Here is a 22,577-nt window from a genome sequence, read left to right on the forward strand (position 1 = left end):
ACTCGGTTGAAATATACATAGCAATCATCGCCTCCCACTGCAAAAAACTTGGCAGGACCCTCCTAGAAATGTGTTATGTGACTCAATAAAGCTTTATTAGGTAAACTAGCAACAGACAATAATAGTGACCACATGCTCAAAGTCACATTGTGTGGTGTTCATCTCCCTTGGAGAGGCCGAGTCAGTGAACTTACCACCAAATGTTACGGAACGTATTGACCCCGGTGGCAAGTTGGGATGGATCAACCCCTAACTCGGTTCTGACTTACAACCTTCTCCGTTGCGGGTAGAATAACATTACCAGACATTGATTACTGGAATTGATTTATTTCAGTATGAATACAGTACAACCGTACACACAGTATGCTACATAAACTATCAGCAATAAATTGCACAGCAGCTCAAATTACCCACCTAATGAGCACGTTGCAGCCAACGACATTTTAAATGGATTGCTCGGAAGCAACACGGCCAAGAGCAGTGGTTCACACTGGAAGAAATGCATGTCACATATGTCTACGTGTATTGTTACATTTAAAACTAAAACATATCAACTTAAACAATTGAAGAGAAGTGAAAATTGGCCTTTTTGCAAGTGAGCTGGATTACAGTACTTATAGGTTAGATAATGCCACAACAACTTAAAGAGACTTAACTACAGCATTCAATATAGTTATGTAAGTGGGCAGTAAGCAAATGTGACATTATTAGCATAGCCATGCACAAAAAATGCACCACGCCAATTTAAGAGCAGCTTCACTTAAAATACAGAACGTTTCTCTTAAGCGTTATGAGTTTACTCCTTCCCGAAAACAAGCAGCCCCTACCACTGTTGACTGCTAGTGGACGACCAAGGTTGTGGTGTTGGGGACAAATCAAGCGTTACCTCAACTGAAATGTATCGTCATGCTCGGGACGACCACGCCACTAGAGAGTACATGACTAACACAACAAAACAAGGCATCTCCTCAAGATCAGATTCGAGAAAAACTGTTGCTGAAAAGTCTACAGCTAGTTGTGCATAAAGGTACTACAGTATTGCTTTTGTCAAAATAAAATAATACGCAATTTCTTTGTTAAATATGACTTTTATAGGTAATCATTATTTTCCCCAAACAGTAAAACAAAAAAACTGTTACAAGTGTGATTAAAATATCGTTGCCCATTTAGCAATAGTGACATGAAGGAACTATTAAAAACAGCTTCAGCCTCCGTTTGAGGAGTGAACCTAGGCGGCTGACGTCTGCCGAGGTCTGTGCGAGTCAAGGTGCAGTACGTGCTCTCCGTTCATCACCGCCTAATGCTTGCTCACGTGCTTCTCAAACAGGCTGTGGTCGTATGCCGGAGGAAACACCATGCCACACTGTGGACACTCCTTGTGCTCAGCCCTGAGACGCATCGACCATATACGGAAGAGAAACCACATACACACCGAAATCAAAATGACATTCAAGAGAAACGGACATCAGATGGGGTAAAATGTTCAGTGTTCCATGCTAACGTCATATAGCGAGAGGTTGGGGAGACCTTCATCCAGCAGCGAATACATCATGGCCGATGATGCAAACCACGTGAGCGACAGATCATATATAAATCGAAGGTTCAACATACAACTTATATGATGGATTCAAAATATCGTAAATTTCACCATTACCAAGTCATAATTTTTTTAAAGCAGCAAATGTGTTACATTATGCAACGTGGGCATACCCATGTTCCTCTTTACACGAGAGAAGTGATCTTTCAAGTGTCAGTGAGGCAGTGCGCTGTGGACTCTGACCTGGAGCTGAGAGGGGGCTCTGCGGCCAGGCTCTCAAAGTCCAGGTATTGCAGGTGTCGTGACAGAGGGGAAAGTGGCGGAGAGCACGACAACTTCATGGCTTCGTCTTCATCCCCGAAGCCCTGTTGCGCAGATTTTAATCAAACCACGAGCATAGCAACCCTGGACAAAACGTGCACAGACTATGCAATGTTACATACTAGGCATTACGTTTTAGTCTATTGCTCTATATTTATAATGTAAAGGTGGCTATGTTTAAATTACAGCAACCGTGCTTTGCTAACAAATACCTCTTTACGTGCAGTGCAGGATAACCACTCTGGTGTTTCAACCTGGACCATGTAATGCTCAAAAAGATTTCATAAATGATCCCATGCTACCAATAACAGACTCTCATTATGGGCAATGGATATTCACTGTCCGTGCTTTATTAATGCTTTCTTAATGATCCAGGTTATGGAGGTTATTCTTGGAAATGAGACTGTCCTTGCCTCTTGAATTCTCGCCTGATTAAACAAATATAAACTTGATGCTTGAAGGAGAAATGTTGTCCTCAATGGGAAAATTGAGATTTTAGCTCATTAACAGCAGACTAAAAGGTCAGCATATTCCATATAATACCTTCCTTCACACCCCCTATCGTACCCCCACATACGCCATTATACCCAAACACTGGTTCGCACCTCTACACACCCCGTTGTGCTTGCTGCTGTGGTAATTATGGCTGTATCTCATGATCATGTGCATTTTTATAAGAATTTAAAAAACAAAATTTGATTAAAATAGCATCAGATGTTTACTCAACAGTGAAATTTGCTACGAAAAAGTCTCCGCAGTTGATGACATTACCACAGAGGCATGCGACGTTGCCATGTCACCCAACCACTCGAAACCCCACGAGGACCCCACTGCCTGACCACACCATGCTACCCCACAACGTGGTCCCACGATGTGACCCCAGGACTTGACCCCACGACTTGACCTCATAACGCGACCCCATCGTGCGACTACACCACATGACCCCACCCCGTTACCCCATCGTGTGACCCCACGACTCCACCAAGCAACCCACCGTGCAACCCGACGACGCGACCCCACGACCCCACCAAGCAACCCCACCACGACCCCACCATGTGACCCCACAATGACCCCACCATGTGACCCCACTGCCTGACCCCACCGCCTGACCCCACTGCCTGATCCCACCGCCTGACCCCACCGCGCGACCCCAGCCCGAGATGCAGGGCGAGCATACCGCCAGCGAGTCAGGCCAGTCAAACATGGAGTCAAGGCGGGGGGAGCTGGGTCCAGGCTGGCTGCACACTACGTGGGCGCCCCTTGGGGCTGGGCGCGCGGCAGTAACGTCCGGCACTCGTTCCAGGTCCTGTAGGGTCTTGCGCTCTACCCCGCCTAATTCCAGAGGCGGTTTCTCCTTTACAGCAGCCGGTTTCTCTGTGCAGCTCTCTGCATGAAACACACACGCGTAACTTGGGATAATTTAACAAACCGCCGAGAAAACAACACAATAATAGGAAAAACGTGACCAATAATGCGACCCCGATGGAACCTGTTGACATGTCTGCAGAGAATAAAGCGATGTTTTGTAGTAACCTTAAATGTGAAATACAGAATAAATCTGACATAAATTTTTGTAATGTTTCTGTGAACTATAAGATAGGCTAAATAATGTACACTTACCTAAACCACAGGAGAGCAAGGAAACAGATGTATGCATTTGAATTCAATATCTTCATATATATGCACAACAGGCCGGTCCGTCAGCATGTCTCTATCATTTTTGTGGACGTTGTGCTGCACAGCATCATTAAATGAGAGACTCTTCCCTGTAAGGAGTGGAACGCTATGAACCCGGTAACACAAGTTAAATTCCAGGCCGCAACTAACAGCAGCCACGAGTGATATCTGAACCGGTTCTGCCCACCCCCCCCCCTTCACTAACCCACACTGTCCAATGTGGTGATGTATGGTCAAAAAATCAATGACCAATACAGTGTGGGGGAGGCCTTCATCCTGCAGTGGATTGATAAAGGGCCGCACATTATAAATTATAATTATATTTCCCTGGTGCAGAAAGCACTCTGTGCAGTAAACACAAAGCACTCCTCAGTGCACCTCTTCAGACCCAATGATGTTAAAGTTCATCTGACATAGAATATGTAATACGTAATTCATTGTCATTCAACCGAAACATGTCTTTTGAAGTATCGAAATAGATATTATATAAAATATCAATGTGTCATGCAGTACTTTGAAACACTATTTTTTATGATGACATTACAATGACAGTTCAGATAAAGGGAAGACAGCTTTACATGCACGAATTCTGATTTAAGTTCTTGATACCACCGATTACATGATTAACATATGAAACTGACCTATATCATAACGTTAGTCTCAGAAGTGATTTATGAAGGCACTATAATGATGTGCCTGTAACTTTAAAATCTGAAGACAAACACATTGGAAATCATTAGATAACCCAGGCACATGCATGGTTTTTCCTAACTTGTAAATGCCGTGATACGTGGTGGTTGAGCCTCTTATGAGGGATGCTCACCGCTGTAGGGGCGCAGGGGCCCCGGGAGGTAGCCGCCCATGCTAGGCTGGGCTGCAGGGGCACCAGGGGGTCCGTGGGGTCCGTGGGGTCCGGGGGCCCCGGGGGGCGGGCAGGGTGGCGTGGCACGGGGGGGCACGACTGGTGCCGCCACCGCCTTTGCTTCACCGCCCCGCTCCAGCTCCTTCACGTGCTCCTGCAGCCTCTGTCGGCCACGCGGACGAGGGTGGGAGGTGCAGCAGCACAGAACACGGTCGCCACGTCTCGTTGCAAGGCTCGATGGACACTCCTCTCTTTTTGATTATTATTACTTTTCTCCCAATGTTATCCCAATATCTTTTTAATTCTCAGAGCTGTAACCTAGGCAAAATTAATTTTGAGAACCACGTTTAATGGGGTTTTCTCGCAGTCGCAGGCGAGTGGGCTGACACTATCGACTCGTGACACTAGGAACCTGAGTTAATCACAAGCGACTGCTTGGATTCGAACCCATGGATTCTCAATGGTGACAGCCCAGATCTCTGACCTCTGAGCCACCCGGTCACCTCAGAACATGGGGCTCCTGTTAAGTCTTCTGACCAGTTCCAAGAGATCGGGTTGTGGGCCGTGGCGTGGAAACGGAAGACTCCTGTGTCTGCTCAGCCTCTCCAAACCGAAACACTCAAGGTATGAACATCTGCGTGTCTCTGTGAGAAAAGTGGATTGAAATCCTCGAAGTTTTACAGCGACCATGTCAAATATGTAAATATAAATAGTAGTGTCATTTAACTAGTTGATCAAATGAAAGCATAACGGGTCTGCTAGTTCCAATGAAAATCATATACCAATGCATTCACCAGTAGGACAGAACAAGAATTTCAATGACACGCTAAGTTGAAACCATGAAGAGCCATATATAAAATGCAAAAACTGTTTAACAATAAATCATCTTTGAGTCAACCTATTAAACATTAAACACTGTTTTCACATTAAACTGTGGCTCCCTCCCGCTGGAAGTGACAAACCGCAGATCTGACGATGCCCTGCCCTGCAGGCCAACCGTGCCAACCACCAACACAAGCTGCGCCCGCCGGGCACATCAACGCCTCCATGGGCCCAAAGCTCAAATAGCGTCGTGACAAACGTGCACCACCTCCCCCCCGTCCCGCTCGGCGGCACCTGTCTGTCCACCTCCAGCGTCTGCTTCTCATTGCGCAGCACGGCGAGTGCAGCCTTCATCTCGCGCAGCTCCCGCAGCTTCTCTGACAGCTGCACCTGCGCCGCACCGCACACGCCCGGGCATCACGCCAGCGTCGCTCTTCGCTTCACGAACACAGGAACGGCGCCGAGGCTCCTGGGAACTCCCGTGGCGCCATGAGCCCCTGACCAGAGCTGGCGACCCATTAAATGATGCTTCGCGGTTCACTGCCCTGTGTGGCGCATTTCTCCACTCTCGAGGGAAAGCCCGCATGCTTAGCGTAGTCATCCTATGCCGTGCCCTGCCATAGCTCTTCTGATTTATTCCTGCTAGGTGCTGTTCTCTTAGTGTGCACCTTTATGCACTCGGCGTTTATCTAACATGACGGGTTTGTACGCCGGCATGTCGTTACTCATTTCTCCAGGCTAAACAAAAAGCAAAGAAACGCTTGCAGCAGTGGCGTAGCTATTGAGTGCGTAGGCCGTGCAACTGCACTGGGACGCGTGGGCCTGCGGTACCGAGCTAGGGAGAGGGGGGAAACTGGACAGATCGGCCCCAGATCTTTCCTTGCACGAGAGTCCATGCCAATCATGCTATGCCACTGAGCTGCAGGCATATTATGTATTTATCTGCAAGACTGTAAAAGTGGATGAGCACTTTGTTTTAAATGTGTGCTCTAAGTACAGCACTTAAGCCCAAGCCCAATTAGTGGGGAAGCAATAGCCCAAAAGAGGCCACTCTTCATGAGTCGCCCTCGTACCGCTGCTGGACCTTGCACCGCCATGGGAAGCATCTCACCTTGCCGCACTCCTCAGTCTCCTTGAGCTTGCGCTGCAGCCCACTGTTGAGCAGGCGCTCCTCCTGCAGGCTCTGGAGCAGCTTGTGGATGTTCTCAGACATTCCCGCCACCCGATCCTTCACCTCCTGAGAGCGAGACGTGGCACAGAGGGGCAGTTATGAAGCGGTGCTCTCCTCATCCGACATTCGCAACCCTGTATATTATTATCACACAGGCTTAGAGACGAGACATCATGGATCTTGGCTTAAAGAGAATACAGGGGTGCATTAGTTGGATTTAAAAAAAACAAATATTATAGAAAAAATGGATTACACACAGATATCCCATGAAGCCAGCTTATAAGGGCAGGTCAATTGCCCACTCGTATTTTTAACTCACAATACCTGGCAAAGTCCAGGGAAGGTGACTAGCCAAGTGAGGAGCTTTTGCATTAATCACACTCATATGGCAAGTCTAATTTCCTTAAAGATCATGCAAGCAGTTGATATAGAAAAGTGTGCCAAAACTATGAGTTTAATCGACTGCTGCAAAACAGACCAGTGTTTCCCAAATAAAGGAATATGTGCGCAACTCTTCGTCCGCGTGGTCAGCCAACGTGGTCGGGGGAATTCTGAGGTCAGAGCTCATAGCCAGCACCAAAGTTCCCGAGTTTTAATCCAGGCAGCCACCTATGGTTAAACCATATTATCAGCTGTGCCGAGTTGATATCCAATGGTTTTATGAGCAATTATTATTGCTCATAAAACCATCACATTTAACTGGGTTTTGCCCTTAATTTGGCAAAAATTCCAGCTCTGAGAATTCAAATGACTCGTGCGTGTGCCAGTGAGGGGAATATGCTGCCCCCCCCCCCCCCCCCTTACAGTGTCGACTAGGGGTCACTTGAAGTGATCTCAGAGGTAGCCCTGTGTTACGCGGTGTTCCGCGAGTGAACGGAATGGAATATTAATTCGCGTCATAAAATCATAGCATAATCCGGATAAAATTGGGGCAAGAGATGAAAAAAAAAAAATCTTTCTTCATATCATGCATGGCCCTCGGTGGCACAGGAACATTGGGCCCCGCAGTGCTCCTTTGCCCGGCTCAACAACGCGACCGACCGCGGGCGGGGCCCTCGCCTGCGCCTGGTGCACGAGGGCGTCGCGCTCCACCTCCCACGCCTCGCGGCTCTCGTGCGCCGCGCGCTCCGCCGCCACCAGCTGCCCGCGCACGCTGTCGCCGTCGAGGCGCTGGCGGTAGAGCTCGGCGATGGCGCTGTCCCGCGCTGAGGCGGCGCGAGCCAGCTCCTCGCCCAGCAGCACCAGGCGCTGCTCGCCCGAGCCCAGCTGGTCTAGTGCCACCCGCAGCTCCTCACGTACGCGCGCCAGCTCCTCCTGGGCCACACACAATCACCACCACCACCACCGCATGTGAGCCCTCTAGCTACCTGACCACTTAACAGGCAGCTAAACCGTAACTGTGTGCACCTACATCTCAAAGCCAAAATCCGATGTCTGCTCGTCTCTCTGAGTGGGCATGAGCCAGTGGTTGAAATTCCAAATTTCAGACTATTTTCTTCCCACAAATTGGTTCCTGATTTTAGTGACCTGGAGGGATAAATCTGCAGTCTACTTCAGGCCAAGAAACGAGTCATGTGCTCTAACCATGATACCACTCATCCGGATGAATAAACATGATTGTGTTTTAAACACATCTATGGAGTACATCTCCATCAACAGCATTCACGAACAAGGCATTCTGCTCCCTGACATTTAAAAAAGGGCGACCAACTGGACTGTGGGCCTGTTGTACAGGTTACCACCGCTGTAGTACGGTGGTGGCGATGATTGCTAACGAGGATTAACCTCCACCTCCCCCAGTCTGTGCTGGGCTGTGCCGGACCTGCATGTGTGGGAGGCCCACCTGGTCGCGTGCCGCCTGCACCAGCTGCTCGCGACAGGAGGACACCTCCTGGTGGCAGCTGGCGGACTCGGCCTCACGGACGGACAGGCGCTCCCGCAGCGCGCCCAACTCCTCCAGAAGCTCCTTCTCCTCCACCTCACGGCCGCGCAGGTGCTCCTGGGGGTTAGAGACGTGGTCGCCGTTCAGATGATCAACATCCTCAACGCAGTCGCGGTCTTCTCAATTAAACGGTACGCGCGCCGTGGACAAGATGGATCGCAAAGACGCGTGGGTTGAGGAACTCCCACGTGTTACCTTGTACAGCTCCTTTTCCTCAAGCACTTTCTTCATCTGGCTGCGCAGCTGCTCGTTTTCCACGCCCAGCTTTCTCAGTTGATCTTTTAAGCTGAAGCAAAAGAGAGGAAGCCACGTGCTAAAGCCATTGCGATGCTCGTTGGACTTTTTTAAAGACAAAAAATCAGTTGGCTACGTAGGATGCGAAATAAGTTCAACATACATACATAGGGTTGCTGGCCTGACCCTGGTCACCAAGGAGTGTTCACAAAAAAAAACATCACACTAAAGTTTGTTCTGCACTTAAATTTTACGAAATTAAGATTAAACACCAGTTTCACCATCATGCGATGATGTTTACTCTCTGTAAGAGGGCAGGAGGCAATGCGCTACCCCCTACTATTGGATCAGAGATCTCTTTAAGGAATTTTAGAGGTATCTTTGTGGTTATCCGTTTCTGCAAGCGCTTCGCTGAAAGGTTTGCGCTGGTTCTTTGAGAGTTCCGAATGGATTCTCCGTCTCGTGACATGACGCCGATAGCACCACCAGAAAATGGCGAAAAGTAAATACGATGGAATCCCCATAGCCGTGACGGTGATGACACTCCCTGCACGGGGTTACGGTGCCGGTGCCACGTGGGCTTGTGGGTTATGCGTCGTCACGAAGACGGCGCCATGGTGGGCGAGCGGTACCGATCGATGTGGGTCTCTTTGGCGAGGAGCTTGCTGCTTAGGGCGGCGATGTCACTTTCCAGGAGGTGCAAGCGAGCAAGGGCCTCCTCCTGGCTGTGGCGACCTCGCTCACACTCCGCTCCCAGCTCCGCCTCGCGCACACGCAGGGCCTGCCCGGGCACACAACGTGGTCAGTACGGACGGCCAGAGCAGTGCACACGCCAACACTGCTCAGCACGGTAAGATCAGTGTGAGATCAGTACGCACGGCCAGAGCAGTGCACTTCGCCAAGACTGCTCAGCATGGTCAGGTCAATGCACAAACCCCTGCTGCAGCAGGGTGTCAAATTTCAGCATTGGCAATAGGTGAGACTTGTCACTAAGTGCCCACTGGAGAGTCTAGCGGTGAGGAATAGTGGGCCTCTCTGTATGAGAGTTTTGTATACATGCATGCGCATGTAAGGAGTGGAAAGCAGAGTCGACAGTAGAGCGTCAGGGCCCTGGGTGCATGAGCACTGACTGCGTGTGTGCGTGTGTGTGCGAGAACTTTCCAATGCATGGTGCGCACGAGACTTAACAGCCCAGGCCCACATCCCTTGCACGTCCCCCATGCCACTATCACTAGCCAGGAATAGCTGCTCAATGAAAATGTTTAGTTTCATACGGTGCCATTCAAACAAATCTTAATCACTGAGGAACCACAGACAAGTTGGAAGGCAGCTAGGCAGTGAGCCAGTGCCAACAATTGCCCAAGCTCTGCGATACCCTATATATTGATATGTTTTCAGCCAAGTAATGAGTGTTTATACATGTGGGAGGAAACCGGAGCACCCGGAGAAAACCCACACACGTGAGGAGGCAACACTCTATCCCATACAGAAGGGACAGATTACATTGGGCCGCACTTAGTTGTACCGCGTTCTCCTGGCATGCCAGGGTATGGCACCTAGATGTCCCTGGGGACGGCGTTTTGCAACATTTATGCGATCCACCAACCCCAAGAGTGCTGGATTAACAGGTGTGTGCTACCACCGCCCGGTTAACCAATGCACCTCTTGTAATGTCTGCAGCTTTGTTCACACATTACGGTCTGGCAGTAAGTGCCCGTGAGAAGTTTAAAGGATGTATATAGGCAGTAAGCCCATCAATCAAACTGATTGCAAGTTAAACGGTTTTATCAATCCAAAGGAAACCGATGTCTCGAGAACAACTAAGAGACGTAACACTGTCTCTCAGATACAATCACAGGAATAATGGTCTGCTGGTGCATTAAGGGTCACGGAGCGCAAAGGCTGTCAGTGCCACAGTTAAAGGGCCCGTGGGAGCAATACTAAGAATACTGTCATTTATATGGAAGGAGCCAGAGACTCAATACGTGTTTATTTTGGTCAACTCCTTCTGAAGTAGGACTCTGTGTGCCAAAGGGAACCGAAATACCTGGAGAAAATCCACCAAGCGTACGAGGGGGAAAATATTAAATTGCAGGTTGGGGGACCCGCTTGTGGAACTGCCATCTCATGGCCGTGCCGGGACACTGACCGCTAGCTCTTGGCCCAGCACGTCCCTCTCATCCTTCTCGTCACGCAGCGTCGCCTCCAGCGTCACCAGCTTCTCCTGCAGCTCTCCCCGCTCCTCCTCCAGTGCCAGCTGCAACTGCCGCAGCTCCGCGCCCTCCTCCTGCAGTTCCAGTAGCCGCTTCTGCTCGCGCACGTCACCATTCCCATTGGCACATTCCCCAGCTGTGAGAAAGGAACTTTAGGTTTTGGGAGCAATTAACATTTTAACAGGGTATAAAGAAATGCCCCCTTCTGGTGTTGCGTGAGAGAAGACAACTGTGGTGAATCCCTAGGTACCGTCAGAAGATCGAATGATCCGCTCTCTGCACGATGAAGTGAACTGATGATGATACGTATCCTAGGCCCGGCATGCAAATGAACTTGCTTGAATTAACCACTGCTCAAGCTGATCACCTCCGTTTAGCATGGTAGGCTACGTACAGCGCGAAAGAAGTTCCAACGTACATGCATACGTAAACCCGGACATCTGCGTGCGGATCACACAGGTGACGTTAAGCATTGGAATCCTCGCAACGCTCGCCAATGCTGCAACGTGCGCGAGTCGACGGTGCTGCGCGGGATCAGCGGCGAGCGTCATCGGTGCTGACCTGGAGCAGCTCGGAGCGCGTGGTGACCACGAGCACGTCCAGAGCGTCCTCCTCCATGGCGAGCAGCTCGTCGGGGCCGCTGTGGCGGGGCCGGCGGAAGCGGAAGGGCGTGCTCACGCCACACACGCGGCCCTCGTGGCTCACGTAGCAGAAGCAGTAGCTGTGTCCATCTTCGCGCGGGAGGTAGTACGCTGGATCGGGGTGGACAGGGTCGGGGGGAGAGAGAGCGGGAGAGGCACGGCGTTCCGACACAATGAGTCACAACCAACACGGTGGTCTTAATGTGCTGCCTCCCCCCCCCATCGTACTGTGTGGAGGAGAGATCGTTTTAAGGGATCTCAGAGGTAGCTCTGAGATATCCACTTCCGTGGGCCATTCTCTAACATGCAAATGTGCACTGTCATTTGTCACATTTACAGCAAAAAAGCACCTGTTCATGTTCTGAACAGGATTTACAATTTTTTAAAGCAGCAAATGTAAAGAATATTTTCTCCTCGAAAGGAAGTCCACTTAGCTATTGATGCAGTACATTACTTAAATTACGCGTGAGTGCTAGTGAAATGCGACGTGCTGTGTCAACATCCTGTATTATGGGTACTGTTAAGGGTGCTGTCGGCTTGGGCAGGGCGCGTCACGGTTACACGCAAGGACTGCCGGTGATCGAGACTATTGAGGGGAGTCGCATCCACAGGAGGGAACACGCTCAAGACAATGTCCATGGCGTACACGGAGCGATGAAGGCCGCTCCAGTGCAGGAGCCAGATAGCTTTTGTTGCATTGGTGGACCACGAGGGATAGCTATGGCTTGGGAAGGCTCCCACCCAGCAGTGGATTGATCATGGCTGATGATGATGTATGGTGCTGTACTAGAGGGGTTGTATGACAGGTGCTGTATTGTGCCGTAGTAAAAATAAACTAAAAACTAAACTATTTTATTTTACTAGGTAAGGCCCACTGAGCTATATAGCTCTTTTTCAGAAGCACCTTGGCCACAAATGATAGCGCAAGACAGTGGCTTATCACGTGGAAATTTATAGCAGCCAAATACTCTAAACGCATGTTTATAAATGTGGAGGGAAAAATCGGAGGATCCGGAGAAAAATCCATGCGGCCACGGGGAGCACATGCAAACTCCAAATATACAACAGGCGTCAGAGTTGCGGATCAAACCCACGACCTCCTGTATACACCAGGCGAGGTAGTTAACATCTCGCCACCGTGGCGTAGTATTTGCAGTGTGGGAGGTTTAGCGGCAGTGACGGCTGCTGACCCTGGAACTGCACGCTGCACTCCGCAGGCTTGCCCTGCTCGCCGCGCTCCTCCGGCAGCGGAGACCAGAGAAAGGTGACGTAGTCCCTGGGGCGGCGCCAGCCCTCCTGTACCATGCACAACAGCAGCAGCACCACCAAAGGCAGAGATCCCCCGTATAGCATTAACAGACTGTAGGAGCAAGTGCTATTACCGAGTAGCACCTAAAAAGGCCGGTACGGCACATGAGGGGGTGGGTGGCTAATACCACGCCCCGCCGCCGTTATCTCCTCAGTGATGATGTTTACACAGCACACAGGGTACTCATGTGAGAGTGAGACGACCTAAGGGAGGCCCAGGGATGGTTCAAATAATCGTCACTGGTGTTAGCCGTGAGCGGGAACAGAACTCAGGTCGCTGGATTCGTACCGCTCCCCAGCAGCACCACCATCGCACACGTGGGCACACAACCACAATTAGCCTACTCCACAAACATGGACATATTACCACAATTACCCTACACTACACATGCAACCACCACTCAATTAGCCAATACCACACATACACATATGGACACAGCAACATAATTACATAACACCATGTAAACTGCGACTCAATTACCGAGCACCACACATACACACAGGTTAACGTATAACTACAATTACCACTACAAACACCACAACTCAATAACCAAACACATCACAACCACGCAACCACAATTACCCTAAACCACTAAATTACCGAACAATACACACATAGGTAAACACACAACAACACGCGCACGTGAACACACAATGACAATTTCCTTTCGTGTCTAGATGTCTGACAGCAAAGTTCCCAAGAAGCATAAATGGAGACCGAAGTATCATTAAAGTTAATTCTACCAAGTTTGTGTCAACAGCTCCACAACTGCGATTGGGTACGTAATTTGTGTGTATAATTTTGGCAACAATAGGCTGAAAATCCTTTTGAAGCGAAATTGCAGAAAGGCAGCTAGTTAGATAGTTAAAACGACGGACATCCGTTATTTTTAAAAGCGTCTCATTGTGCTGCAAAACAAATAATAAATCCAACCGTTGGGTACAATCGGATCATTTTAATTCAAGCCGCAAGTCATTATGGCTGCCGTTACCTCGCTCGTTACATCCCAACCACACCCACGGCAATTCCACCACGGAGATAGCGATCGGAATATCGCGAGTTTAAAACAAATGTTGGGCGCGGCTAAAGCCTCGTAAAATTTCCCCAGCTTTTAACACAAATGCTCTTCACGTTGCCGTAATCAGATGAACATGCACACACTCATACACCTTTAGATTTAAAAAAAAGGAATCCTTAACAGTGCTGTTAGTATAGACCCAGCGTCTTGTCTGCTGGCGGCATCCATTGTGTGTCGCGTTTAGGGCCCCCCTACATCAAGCCGAGCGTGCCGTAGCTCTGCGCTGAGCAGCCACGCAGTAACACGCCGTTACCCTTAACAGCCTCGCATCAATCAGCAGAGACGCCGCTTTCACCCGGGGACGGTGACGGAGCCGCGCTGCCGCAAACCTGCGCACTACACTGTCGTACAGATCCTGCTGCTGCAAAAAAATAGTTCTGCAGCCCAATCTGGAAGTCCTAGCCTCATTGTACGTTGCATTGCTCCTGGTAAGTGGATGCGTTGCATGCGTTCACACACACCCCATTACCATGTGCCATGGTCTCCAAAACCGAACGGGACTTGCTGAGACGCTTTTCACTTCAGTGCCTGTCTTTTCTCCTGATCACCGATGGTGAAGATATCACCCAGAATGCGCCTGACCTCGTCAAATCTCAGAAGCCAAAGCAGGGCTGATTTTGGGTTGTGTCTGTATGAGTAACATCCAAGCATAAATAGGCGGTCATGGGCTGCTTGCCTTAACCAACCTGCACTGGCCACCACAGTGAATTGTGGTCCAAGAAACACAATGACCCCCCACGACGTGGGGGAGGCCTTCATCCAGCAGTGGATTGTACACGTTCCCCCCTACCCCCCCCTCCTATCCCCACACATCCAGGGCCGGCGACGTCGTTCAGACCTTGAAAATGCCGACCCAGTCCTTGGTATGTGGGTGCAGCTCTGGCGCCAGTGAGTAGTGGCACTCGATGGCCACCTCGGGGATGTAGGCAGGCGGAACGTTGTGGAACACGGCGAGGGAGAGGTGGCGAGCGCCGCTGTCCTCTCCGCCGCCACTGCCGCTCCCTGTGGGAGGCTCCTGCGGCTGCTCCATGGCGGAGATGGTGTTGGCCGCCCCCACGCGCTCTCGGGCGCCGGCGTTAGTTCGCAAGACGATGGCGGCCCAGGAGGCGGCGGTGAGGACGACGACACGGGGAGGTGGCGCGACTCGGGATCACGTGGGGAGGAACGATGATGACGGCGGTGGAAGTACCTGAGCAGTCGCGCACGAATAGCGGTCAAATCTTGAGCACTTGGCAAACGTTATCCACCCAAACAGCCGGATGGTCAAATTCCACCTTCATTTATATTCAAATTCAATTGAATCTGTGATGAACATTTTTTAGACAAAATACTCCCAAGTCATTGTTCTACTGCATTTTTTTCTTCATATTTATAATCGTGCTTTAGAACTTTACTTATCATTATCAAGGGATTATACGTCACCACCAGGTTTTACATGGTTTAGAGTGAATGTTTGTATGTTTAACCTCTTTCCCACCGTACGTAGCCAACCGTACTAATCAAAGGTGCAGGGTAAGGTCAACAAATTAAACACAAAAAGCAGTTTTATTAAAATGAGTTTTCAATCCAGATGATTAATATCAGTAAGCCCTCATTAGCATGGCTCATGGGGCAGTTGATGCAAGTCTCGCCGCACACCTAAGGAACACTTGTTTACTGGCACTAATATCGCTGAGCTGAGTAATCCCAGTTGCTTATCGGGCTGTGGCAGAGGCCAGAATGTTATTGCTTCTTGGCTGCAGCAGAAGCTTTCGTCTCAAATAAAGTTTCCTTTGTTGCTCGCGTCAACTGGCTCCCAGTAACAAAGCTGTAACCAGGAAATTATCTTCTCTCTCACAGTCTCACATAAACACAGAACCCTCGCCAGCACGAAAGCCACCTGAGTATAACTCAATGCAAATTTACAATTCTGAAACGGACGTGCAAGAAGAGTGTTTTACCAGCAAGGTAGGGCACACGAAATAATAACATATGTAAAGCGCACAGCGTGCTTCCTAATGTGAGGATGATGATAAAGAGCTAAAGTGCAATAGTTCGAGTTTTCTTGTTGCCAAATGCCGTTAACGTAAGTAACGGGCAAGTCCGGCTGAACTTACAGGCTCAATAACAGCAAAGTAACCATGCGTTTCACGGAATGGCACTGCACACTCCCAGCCACAATGCCGGCCATAAAGCAGCACGGAGCTGCCCTGGGCGCTGGCATGGAGTATAAGGGGTGGGGGCAAGCGGGTACCCAGGCAGTCAGGAAGGAGCCCTGAAGCCGTCACAGACCACAGCCCACACAGTCCTCAGCCAGACGAATTTCACTCGAAACAAAGCAGAGTTAAGTGGAGAGACAAACTCATCTTTAGCGTTTGTAGGCCAGGATTTCCCCAGACTCCAATCATCCCGACCCACGCCGCACGCGCCCGATGATTGTTCAACACGTCCCACGTGACGCGATAAACAATGAATGCCGAGTCACGCACAGCACGTCGCGCGCACGCGCGCACACACACAAATAGGTTAATCTTAATTGAAATCGCCTCTTAGCGTAGCGTTAATTGGGCGCGCGCGACGTGAAACGAGTTAATTTGTTATTTGAATGGGTCGCGAGGCTTGGCGTTTGCGAAACCCTGGTTCATACCTGTCAACCCCCTTATCAGTGCCCTACCTTATTACAGACCAAATCAGACCTTATTGGTCACCCTGTGCCCCGTATACATATCAGCGTCAATCCTACAAAGTCCCATCACAAGGGAGAGACACAAACAAATCAGACACAACAAATGTTGCCCGTATTGAAACGGCTGTACGCCGTATGGACCTAAAAACTCAATTTCCCTGTACAAGAATACGGGGTAAACCGTATGGGTTGACACGGATGCTGGTTTAGCCGCCCAAGTATGTTCCCTGTATCTGTGGTCACTGAATAAACACCTTCCCCGAGCTTCCCACACACCTGTCCCACTCCCATCTAGGGATGGGGAAAAAAAAACATCTATGTTTTTACGTCGATGTTTTTTGAAACCAAAACATGTGTGTTTACACTATAGTATATACTATTGATCTGTTGAAAGTCCGCATTCTGGACAGTCGACGTAAAGTTTCGTGTAGGGGAGTGTTCTTCACTATAAGACCCGCGGGATACTGGCGGACCCCTGGTGAGCTTTAGTGCAGCTCTATGCCTAGCGGCCCCCTCCCATCCCCAACAATAAAACATTTTTTGAAAACATCCCCCCCCCCCTATCATGATTGTGCTGTCCCAACTCCGATGGTGCAAAAACTGTGTGGCGGTCCTCACAACGAATGATGTCTCATCGGAGAAAGTCTGTCTACCCCACCACTGAAAATTAGTGAGCACTGCTGGAAGGTAGCCGGACCCTCCTCCTTCTCCAGTCTGCTACGTGACATCTACGAAAAAGAGCTTAATAGCTCTTTGGATTCCTCCAGGATAAATTATATATTTAAATTAAATCAATTTTTATATAATTGTATTTTTTATATAATTTTATGTTTCAAAAGCAATTATTTTGAAGCTTTTAAGTGTTCCTGTAAATAGTTGATGGGGGGGGCAAAAAATAATTCGTTTGCGTTCTATTCTTTGAGCGTACATCCGTTTTTTAATTAAAATCACTGCGTTTGACACATCAATGGTTCTCTTCCGGTGTTCTACCGGCGACTGTCTCCCCTTCTCCCCGGTCTCCGTGTTCTGCTTGTGGCTCCAATCGTGTTGTTTTAAACAGAAAAACAAATCCTTGTAATCCTTCCATCTTCTCTCTTATCGTCAACTCATCGGAAATGTGGCCATTTGAATAATAGAACCTTGTGTGTAATCACAAGATAAAGCCCCCTTCCTATAAGTATGTACAGCGTGGTCCAGATGTCTTGTGACCCCCCCAAACATGTTTTCTTTGCATATTCCTTTGTTTTAAATAAACCTCACTTTAAAACTATAACTTTTCAGAGATTTTAAGTGGGGGGTCACAAAACATCTGGACCACCCTGTATGTTGAACTTCTTTCACACCGTACGTAGCCAACCGTGCCATGTACACAACTTGTATTAAAGTAACACGATATTTTTTTTTTACACAACAGGCCACACGAGTACAAATGATCGGTTCAACACAACCAGCAACTCTAGACTTGATGCAATGCGAGTGAACTTGCCCAATATTTTATAAAGGGCATTTTCCGTAACATATGGGCCCTAGTTTCGCGCAAAACAATTACATCGCAACACAACAATCAAGGGTCGTTGTGCTCAATCGCTCAGGTGGAGTGGGGGCAACAGGCTCAGGTGATTTCTGCTGTCACATCATCTCCTCCTCGTTTTCTTACCTCTCCTATCCTGTTCAACTCCTAGCGTTGTCTTTGTATTATTCTGTTGCTGCTGTCATTTTTCTCACCCGCCCCTGAACTGGACATGTGAGAAGAAAAATAATAATAGCGCCTCATAGTTTCATCGGATTTCTCCAGGATAAAGATTCTGATTCGTGTTCACCCGACCTCCCAAACTCCATCCTTTCCTCGTTCATTTACCAGACTTATACTTCTCTCATCGACACAGGACCCCCCCCCCCTTCACTTCATCTCACGTCCCCGTTTCTCCACTCCTCTTCTACCATTGTTTTGCTTCACCATCCTCTTCGCTAATGCTCTCACCTCTCCCTCCTCCTCTTCCCTCTCTCTCTCAAGACGGTCCTCATCATGCACAACAGGCGTCAGAGGCTGCCGCGAGGCAACGTCGTGGGTGCTTTCTATGCTACTGCGGCTACACTCCCTGACCTTTCACCTCCTCTTCTCCACTCTCCTGTCTCATCCTCCCCTTCTACACTCTCATCATCAACCTCTTCTTCACTCTCATCATCCTCCCCTTCTACACTCTCATCATCAACCTCTTCTCCACTCTCATCATCCTCCCCTTCTCCACTCTCATCATCAACCTCTTCTCCACTCTCATCATCCTCTCCTTCTACACTCTCCTGTCTCATCTTCCCCTTCTACACTCTCATCATCAACCTCTTCTCCACTCTCATCATCCTCCCCTTCTCCACTCTCATCATCAACCTCTTCTCCACTCTCATCATCCTCCCCTTCTACACTCTCATCATCAACCTCTTCTCCACTCTCATCATCCTCCCCTTCTCCACTCTCATCATCAACCTCTTCTCCACTCTCATCATCCTCCCCTTCTCCACTCTCATCATCAACCTCTTCTCCACTCTCATCATCCTCCCCTTCTACACTCTCATCATCAACCTCTTCTCCACTCTCATCATCCTCCCCTTCTCCACTCTCCTGTCTCATCCTCCCCTTCTCCACTCTCATCATCAACCTCTTCTCCACTCTCATCATCCTCCCCTTCTCCACTCTCATCATCAACCTCCTCCTCAACAATCCCCTCCCGGCGGCCCCGCCCCCCGTGTTAGTAAACACTCGCGCCTCGGCCGAGGTAAAACCCCTGGGCTACACGCGACCGAACTCGCCCGAGCCCCGGGCTCACCGACCCCCGACTCGAGCGCTGATGGCAGCGATGGTGTCGGTGGTCGGTGTCGGTGGTCAGTGAGCGGTGGTCGCGATGTCGGTGTCAAAGCCGCCGCCGCCGCCAGCACCACCACCAACCTCGCCACTACTGCGCCATCGCCATGTCGCCTCACTGTGCCGTGACGTCACCGCGCACGCGACGCTCGCCGGTGACGTCACCACGCACGGTACAGCTCCCCCCCTTACGTGCCTTCTCCCGCCTTACGTGCCCCCCCCCTGAGTGCCCCCCACTTACGTGCCCCCCATAGTACCCCCTTAGTGCCCCCCTTCAGTGCCTCCCACTTACGTGCCCCCCACTTATGTGCCCCCCTCACATTAGTGCCTGCCATTACGTGCCCCCCATAACGTGTCCCGCTTTACGTGCCCCCCATTACGTGCCCCCCATTACGTGCCCCCCATTACGTGCCCCCCACATTAGTGCCCCCCATTACGTGCCCCCATTACGTGCCCCCCTCTATTACGTGCCTCCCCCCCCATTACGTGCCCCCCCATTACGTGCCCCCCATTACGTGCCCCCCCATTACGTGCTCCCCCCATTACGTGCCCCCCCATTACGTGCCCCCCTTTACGTACCCTCCATTACATGCCCCGCCCCTCCCCGTACGTGCCCCCCCCTCCTCACACTCCCCACTGGCACTGTATCTACCCACGTCACTTTAAGATGTTTTCTTGTTCGTGTTTTTGTTTTTTTTGTTTGTTGCGGTTGCACCCGATCCAAGAGCCGAATGGCTCACAGGGCTATACAAAAATAAATAAATAAACTTAACCTGAAACGTGCCGGTACAGTGCGAGCACGTGCGTCTCTCGTCACGTGTGGCAAGGCGTTGGGAGCGAGTGGAGTTAGTGGGTGGATGGGGCCGCGCAGTGAACTGAGGTCACATATTAATATTAACATTGTTTTTTTTTACTGACTATTTGGTGATTGTACTGCGTTCGCAGTGGTGCACAAATACAAACAAAAATCACAACGGACGCAACACGTTCATCAATAGCACGGCCTTAAAAGGAAATATATCTGGTAGGCGACGTTTCGGGCGATCGTCCTTCAGAGCGCATCAGCATTTTAATTGTCCTATGATTAGTCAAGATAAATAATCTGCCCGAGCCGACTTAGAAGTGTATTCTATGACGTTGCTGTCTGCTCTGAAATATTTTCGATGTATCATGTGACAGTTGTTTTTTGCACCGATTTATATTCGCTTCATTGCTTTAATAAATAAAACAAATCTGTTTTGCTTTTGTCATTTTGGTGAGCCGGGTCACTCTTGACAGATGAGAAACTCGAGAGAGACCAGGATAGTCTCGTTGGCAAGAGTCACCTGGGTTGCTGTTATAGGGCTTGTGGATCCATCTACTTGTATGTGTTGTCTAACAATAAGTTCCACCTCACGGCGTTTTCCAAAATGCGTTTTTTTTGTTATCAACCTTACGCATAAATCCGTAGGGTTGTCAAATACTGTACTAGTATCTCATTTGCTAGTCCAGGGGTCAGCAACCAGGCGGCTCCTGAGCCACATGCGGCTCTTTAAGGACTGCTTCGTGACGTTATTTATTAAGGAGCCACGTCTCGTATTCACATGGCATTGCGGCTCTTAAAATATGATTTTTTTGTTACCAAATTCGAAAATAATTACTCTTGTTATTTTGTTTGGCGACCCCCCTGGGCTAGTTGGGTTGCGGGGTCGTGGTGACAACACCTTGCCTTTGATTGGTTCGGGTCGCTCCACTCCCAACACTGCCGCCCCTCCTCTCTTTGCAACGCGTGGAGTTGAGTTTCGGTCGTGCTCAGCGTCTCCCCCACTGGACGGGATGGAAAGCACAGCCCCCTCGGATCCCTGACCGTGGCTCGCACCGCGCTGTGGCGGCCACATCCGACCGTGTCCGTCCAGTGCTCGCTGAGCTGCACTGGCGTGCATCGAGGTGGCACTCATTACACACGCAAAAGTGCATGCCACAAATGAACCACAAATCCTCCCTGGTCTCGTCAAGGAACATAAACCATCACGCCAACTTCAAGTTTTCATACTGGTAGGCACCTCCTGGTTACAGCAGCCCACAGGGGATTATTGTGTCCGTCCGTCCGTCGTGCATCCAAAAATGGGAGGGGTGGGGCTGGGTGGAGAGGGGTGGGGAGGGAGGGCGGGGCTGGGTTGGGAGGGGCTAGGTGGGGAGGGTGGGGAGGGGCTGGGTGGGGCTGGGTGGGGAGTGGGAGGGGTGGGGCTGGGTGGGGAGGGGCTGGGTGGGGAGGGTAGGGAGGGGCTGGGTGGGGAGGGGCCGGTCACCCCGTGGTGCCCTTATAAAACTCAACGTTTAACCTACTCACGCCGGCTTGTGTCCGCCCTCACAGTCGGGCACATTTGCGGGAATACACCACGAGGTGGTGCCGCCGTTGACCCTGGCCATTGACCGAGCAACCCAACGTTCCTACCAGCTCCCTCCGCAGGAATGTGTTAAAGCGACGACGCGCAACAGAAATATCCTGGATAAACTACGGTCATCCTCGCGCCAGGCTTTCGGCTCGCCATCGAATAAAGACGGGTCAACTGTATCGCGTGCGTTCGTGGCCATCTGGAACGCTCTTCCGATATTAGGAAGCCACTGGAGCAATGCACTTTTAAATAATCTCGATTGAAAACTAATTTCTTAAAAGGTTTTGTGTTTAGTTGTCCTTCCCTCGCACCTCGGATTAGCACCGTTGGCAAAGTACGGTACGAAAGAAGTTCAACATACATCCACGGTGATGGCCAAGCAAACTCGCGATCGCGCAAAACCCACAAATATTTAATCGTGCTGGTTGATGCTGGCCGCTTGGCGTTTTGGGCTCAGCATCCATGTGAGAACGACGCCCTGTGTACATTGCCTCGGGTCATCCATGCCAAAGACATTCACAACATTTACCACTGACGTCCCTCCCCGTGGCTGTCAGTTGGTGCTTTTCAACAAATGGATACGACTACGGCATGGTCAAATAGCGCCCACGACACTCAATGTGTGGGAGGCCCTCATCCAGCAGTGGATGATAAAGGGCTGTACATGTAGTACGGCACGACGGGTTATCTGTGAGCGGTTTACATCCAGCAGGCATTTCGATAGCGCTCTCCACGAGCATTGGCACATGTGTACACGTGTGTGTGTGTATGTGCGAACCGAGTTCGATTCCCGATCACGGCCCGCACCAGTGACGATTACATGAACCGGTCCTGGGCCTCCGTCTAGGTCGACTCAGCCTCAAAATGAGTACC

General features: G+C 50.1%; 1 protein-coding gene across 3 annotated transcripts; it reads right to left on the reverse strand.

Annotated features, from left to right (window-relative positions):
* Positions 1 to 311: 311 nt before the first annotated feature.
* Positions 312 to 19,517, reverse strand: LOC116938512 (calcium-binding and coiled-coil domain-containing protein 1-like). 3 transcript variants are annotated; one of them, XM_032945658.2, is made up of 15 exons: positions 19,414 to 19,517; positions 14,646 to 14,996; positions 12,611 to 12,716; positions 11,341 to 11,531; positions 10,716 to 10,874; positions 9,199 to 9,347; positions 8,528 to 8,618; positions 8,234 to 8,389; positions 7,450 to 7,704; positions 6,331 to 6,456; positions 5,514 to 5,609; positions 4,359 to 4,560; positions 3,036 to 3,244; positions 1,781 to 1,902; positions 312 to 1,388 (listed from the first exon to the last, which is right to left on the reverse strand). In XM_032945658.2, exons 2-15 carry the CDS (start codon positions 14,835 to 14,837, stop codon positions 1,298 to 1,300), a joined length of 2,145 nt encoding a protein of 714 aa, XP_032801549.1. In that variant the 5' UTR covers positions 14,838 to 14,996; positions 19,414 to 19,517; the 3' UTR covers positions 312 to 1,297. The 3 variants fall into 3 exon arrangements, with proteins under 3 accessions (XP_032801549.1, XP_032801551.1, XP_032801550.1); XM_032945660.2 differs by having other exon boundaries at positions 19,299 to 19,444; XM_032945659.2 differs by having other exon boundaries at positions 19,295 to 19,431.
* Between the last annotated feature and the right edge of the window lie 3,060 nt (positions 19,518 to 22,577).

This window comes from Petromyzon marinus, chromosome 4 (genome assembly GCF_048934315.1).
Source record: "Petromyzon marinus isolate PM22_M1 ecotype Great Lakes invasive population chromosome 4, UKy_Petmar_22M1.pri1.0, whole genome shotgun sequence".
Taxonomy (NCBI): Eukaryota; Metazoa; Chordata; class Hyperoartia; order Petromyzontiformes; family Petromyzontidae; genus Petromyzon; species Petromyzon marinus.

Coding starts and splice junctions, on each gene's coding strand:
- LOC116938512 (XM_032945658.2), bottom strand. CDS start 14,837: ATGGAGCAGCCGCAGGAGCCTCCCACAGGGAGCGGCAGTGGCGGCGGA. Junction 8,619..9,198: donor AAAGAGACCCACATCGATCG/GTACCGCTCGCC, acceptor CTTTTGCTTCAG/CTTAAAAGATCAACTGAGAA. Junction 1,389..1,780: donor GAGCCCCCTCTCAGCTCCAG/GTCAGAGTCCAC, acceptor GATGCGTCTCAG/GGCTGAGCACAAGGAGTGTC.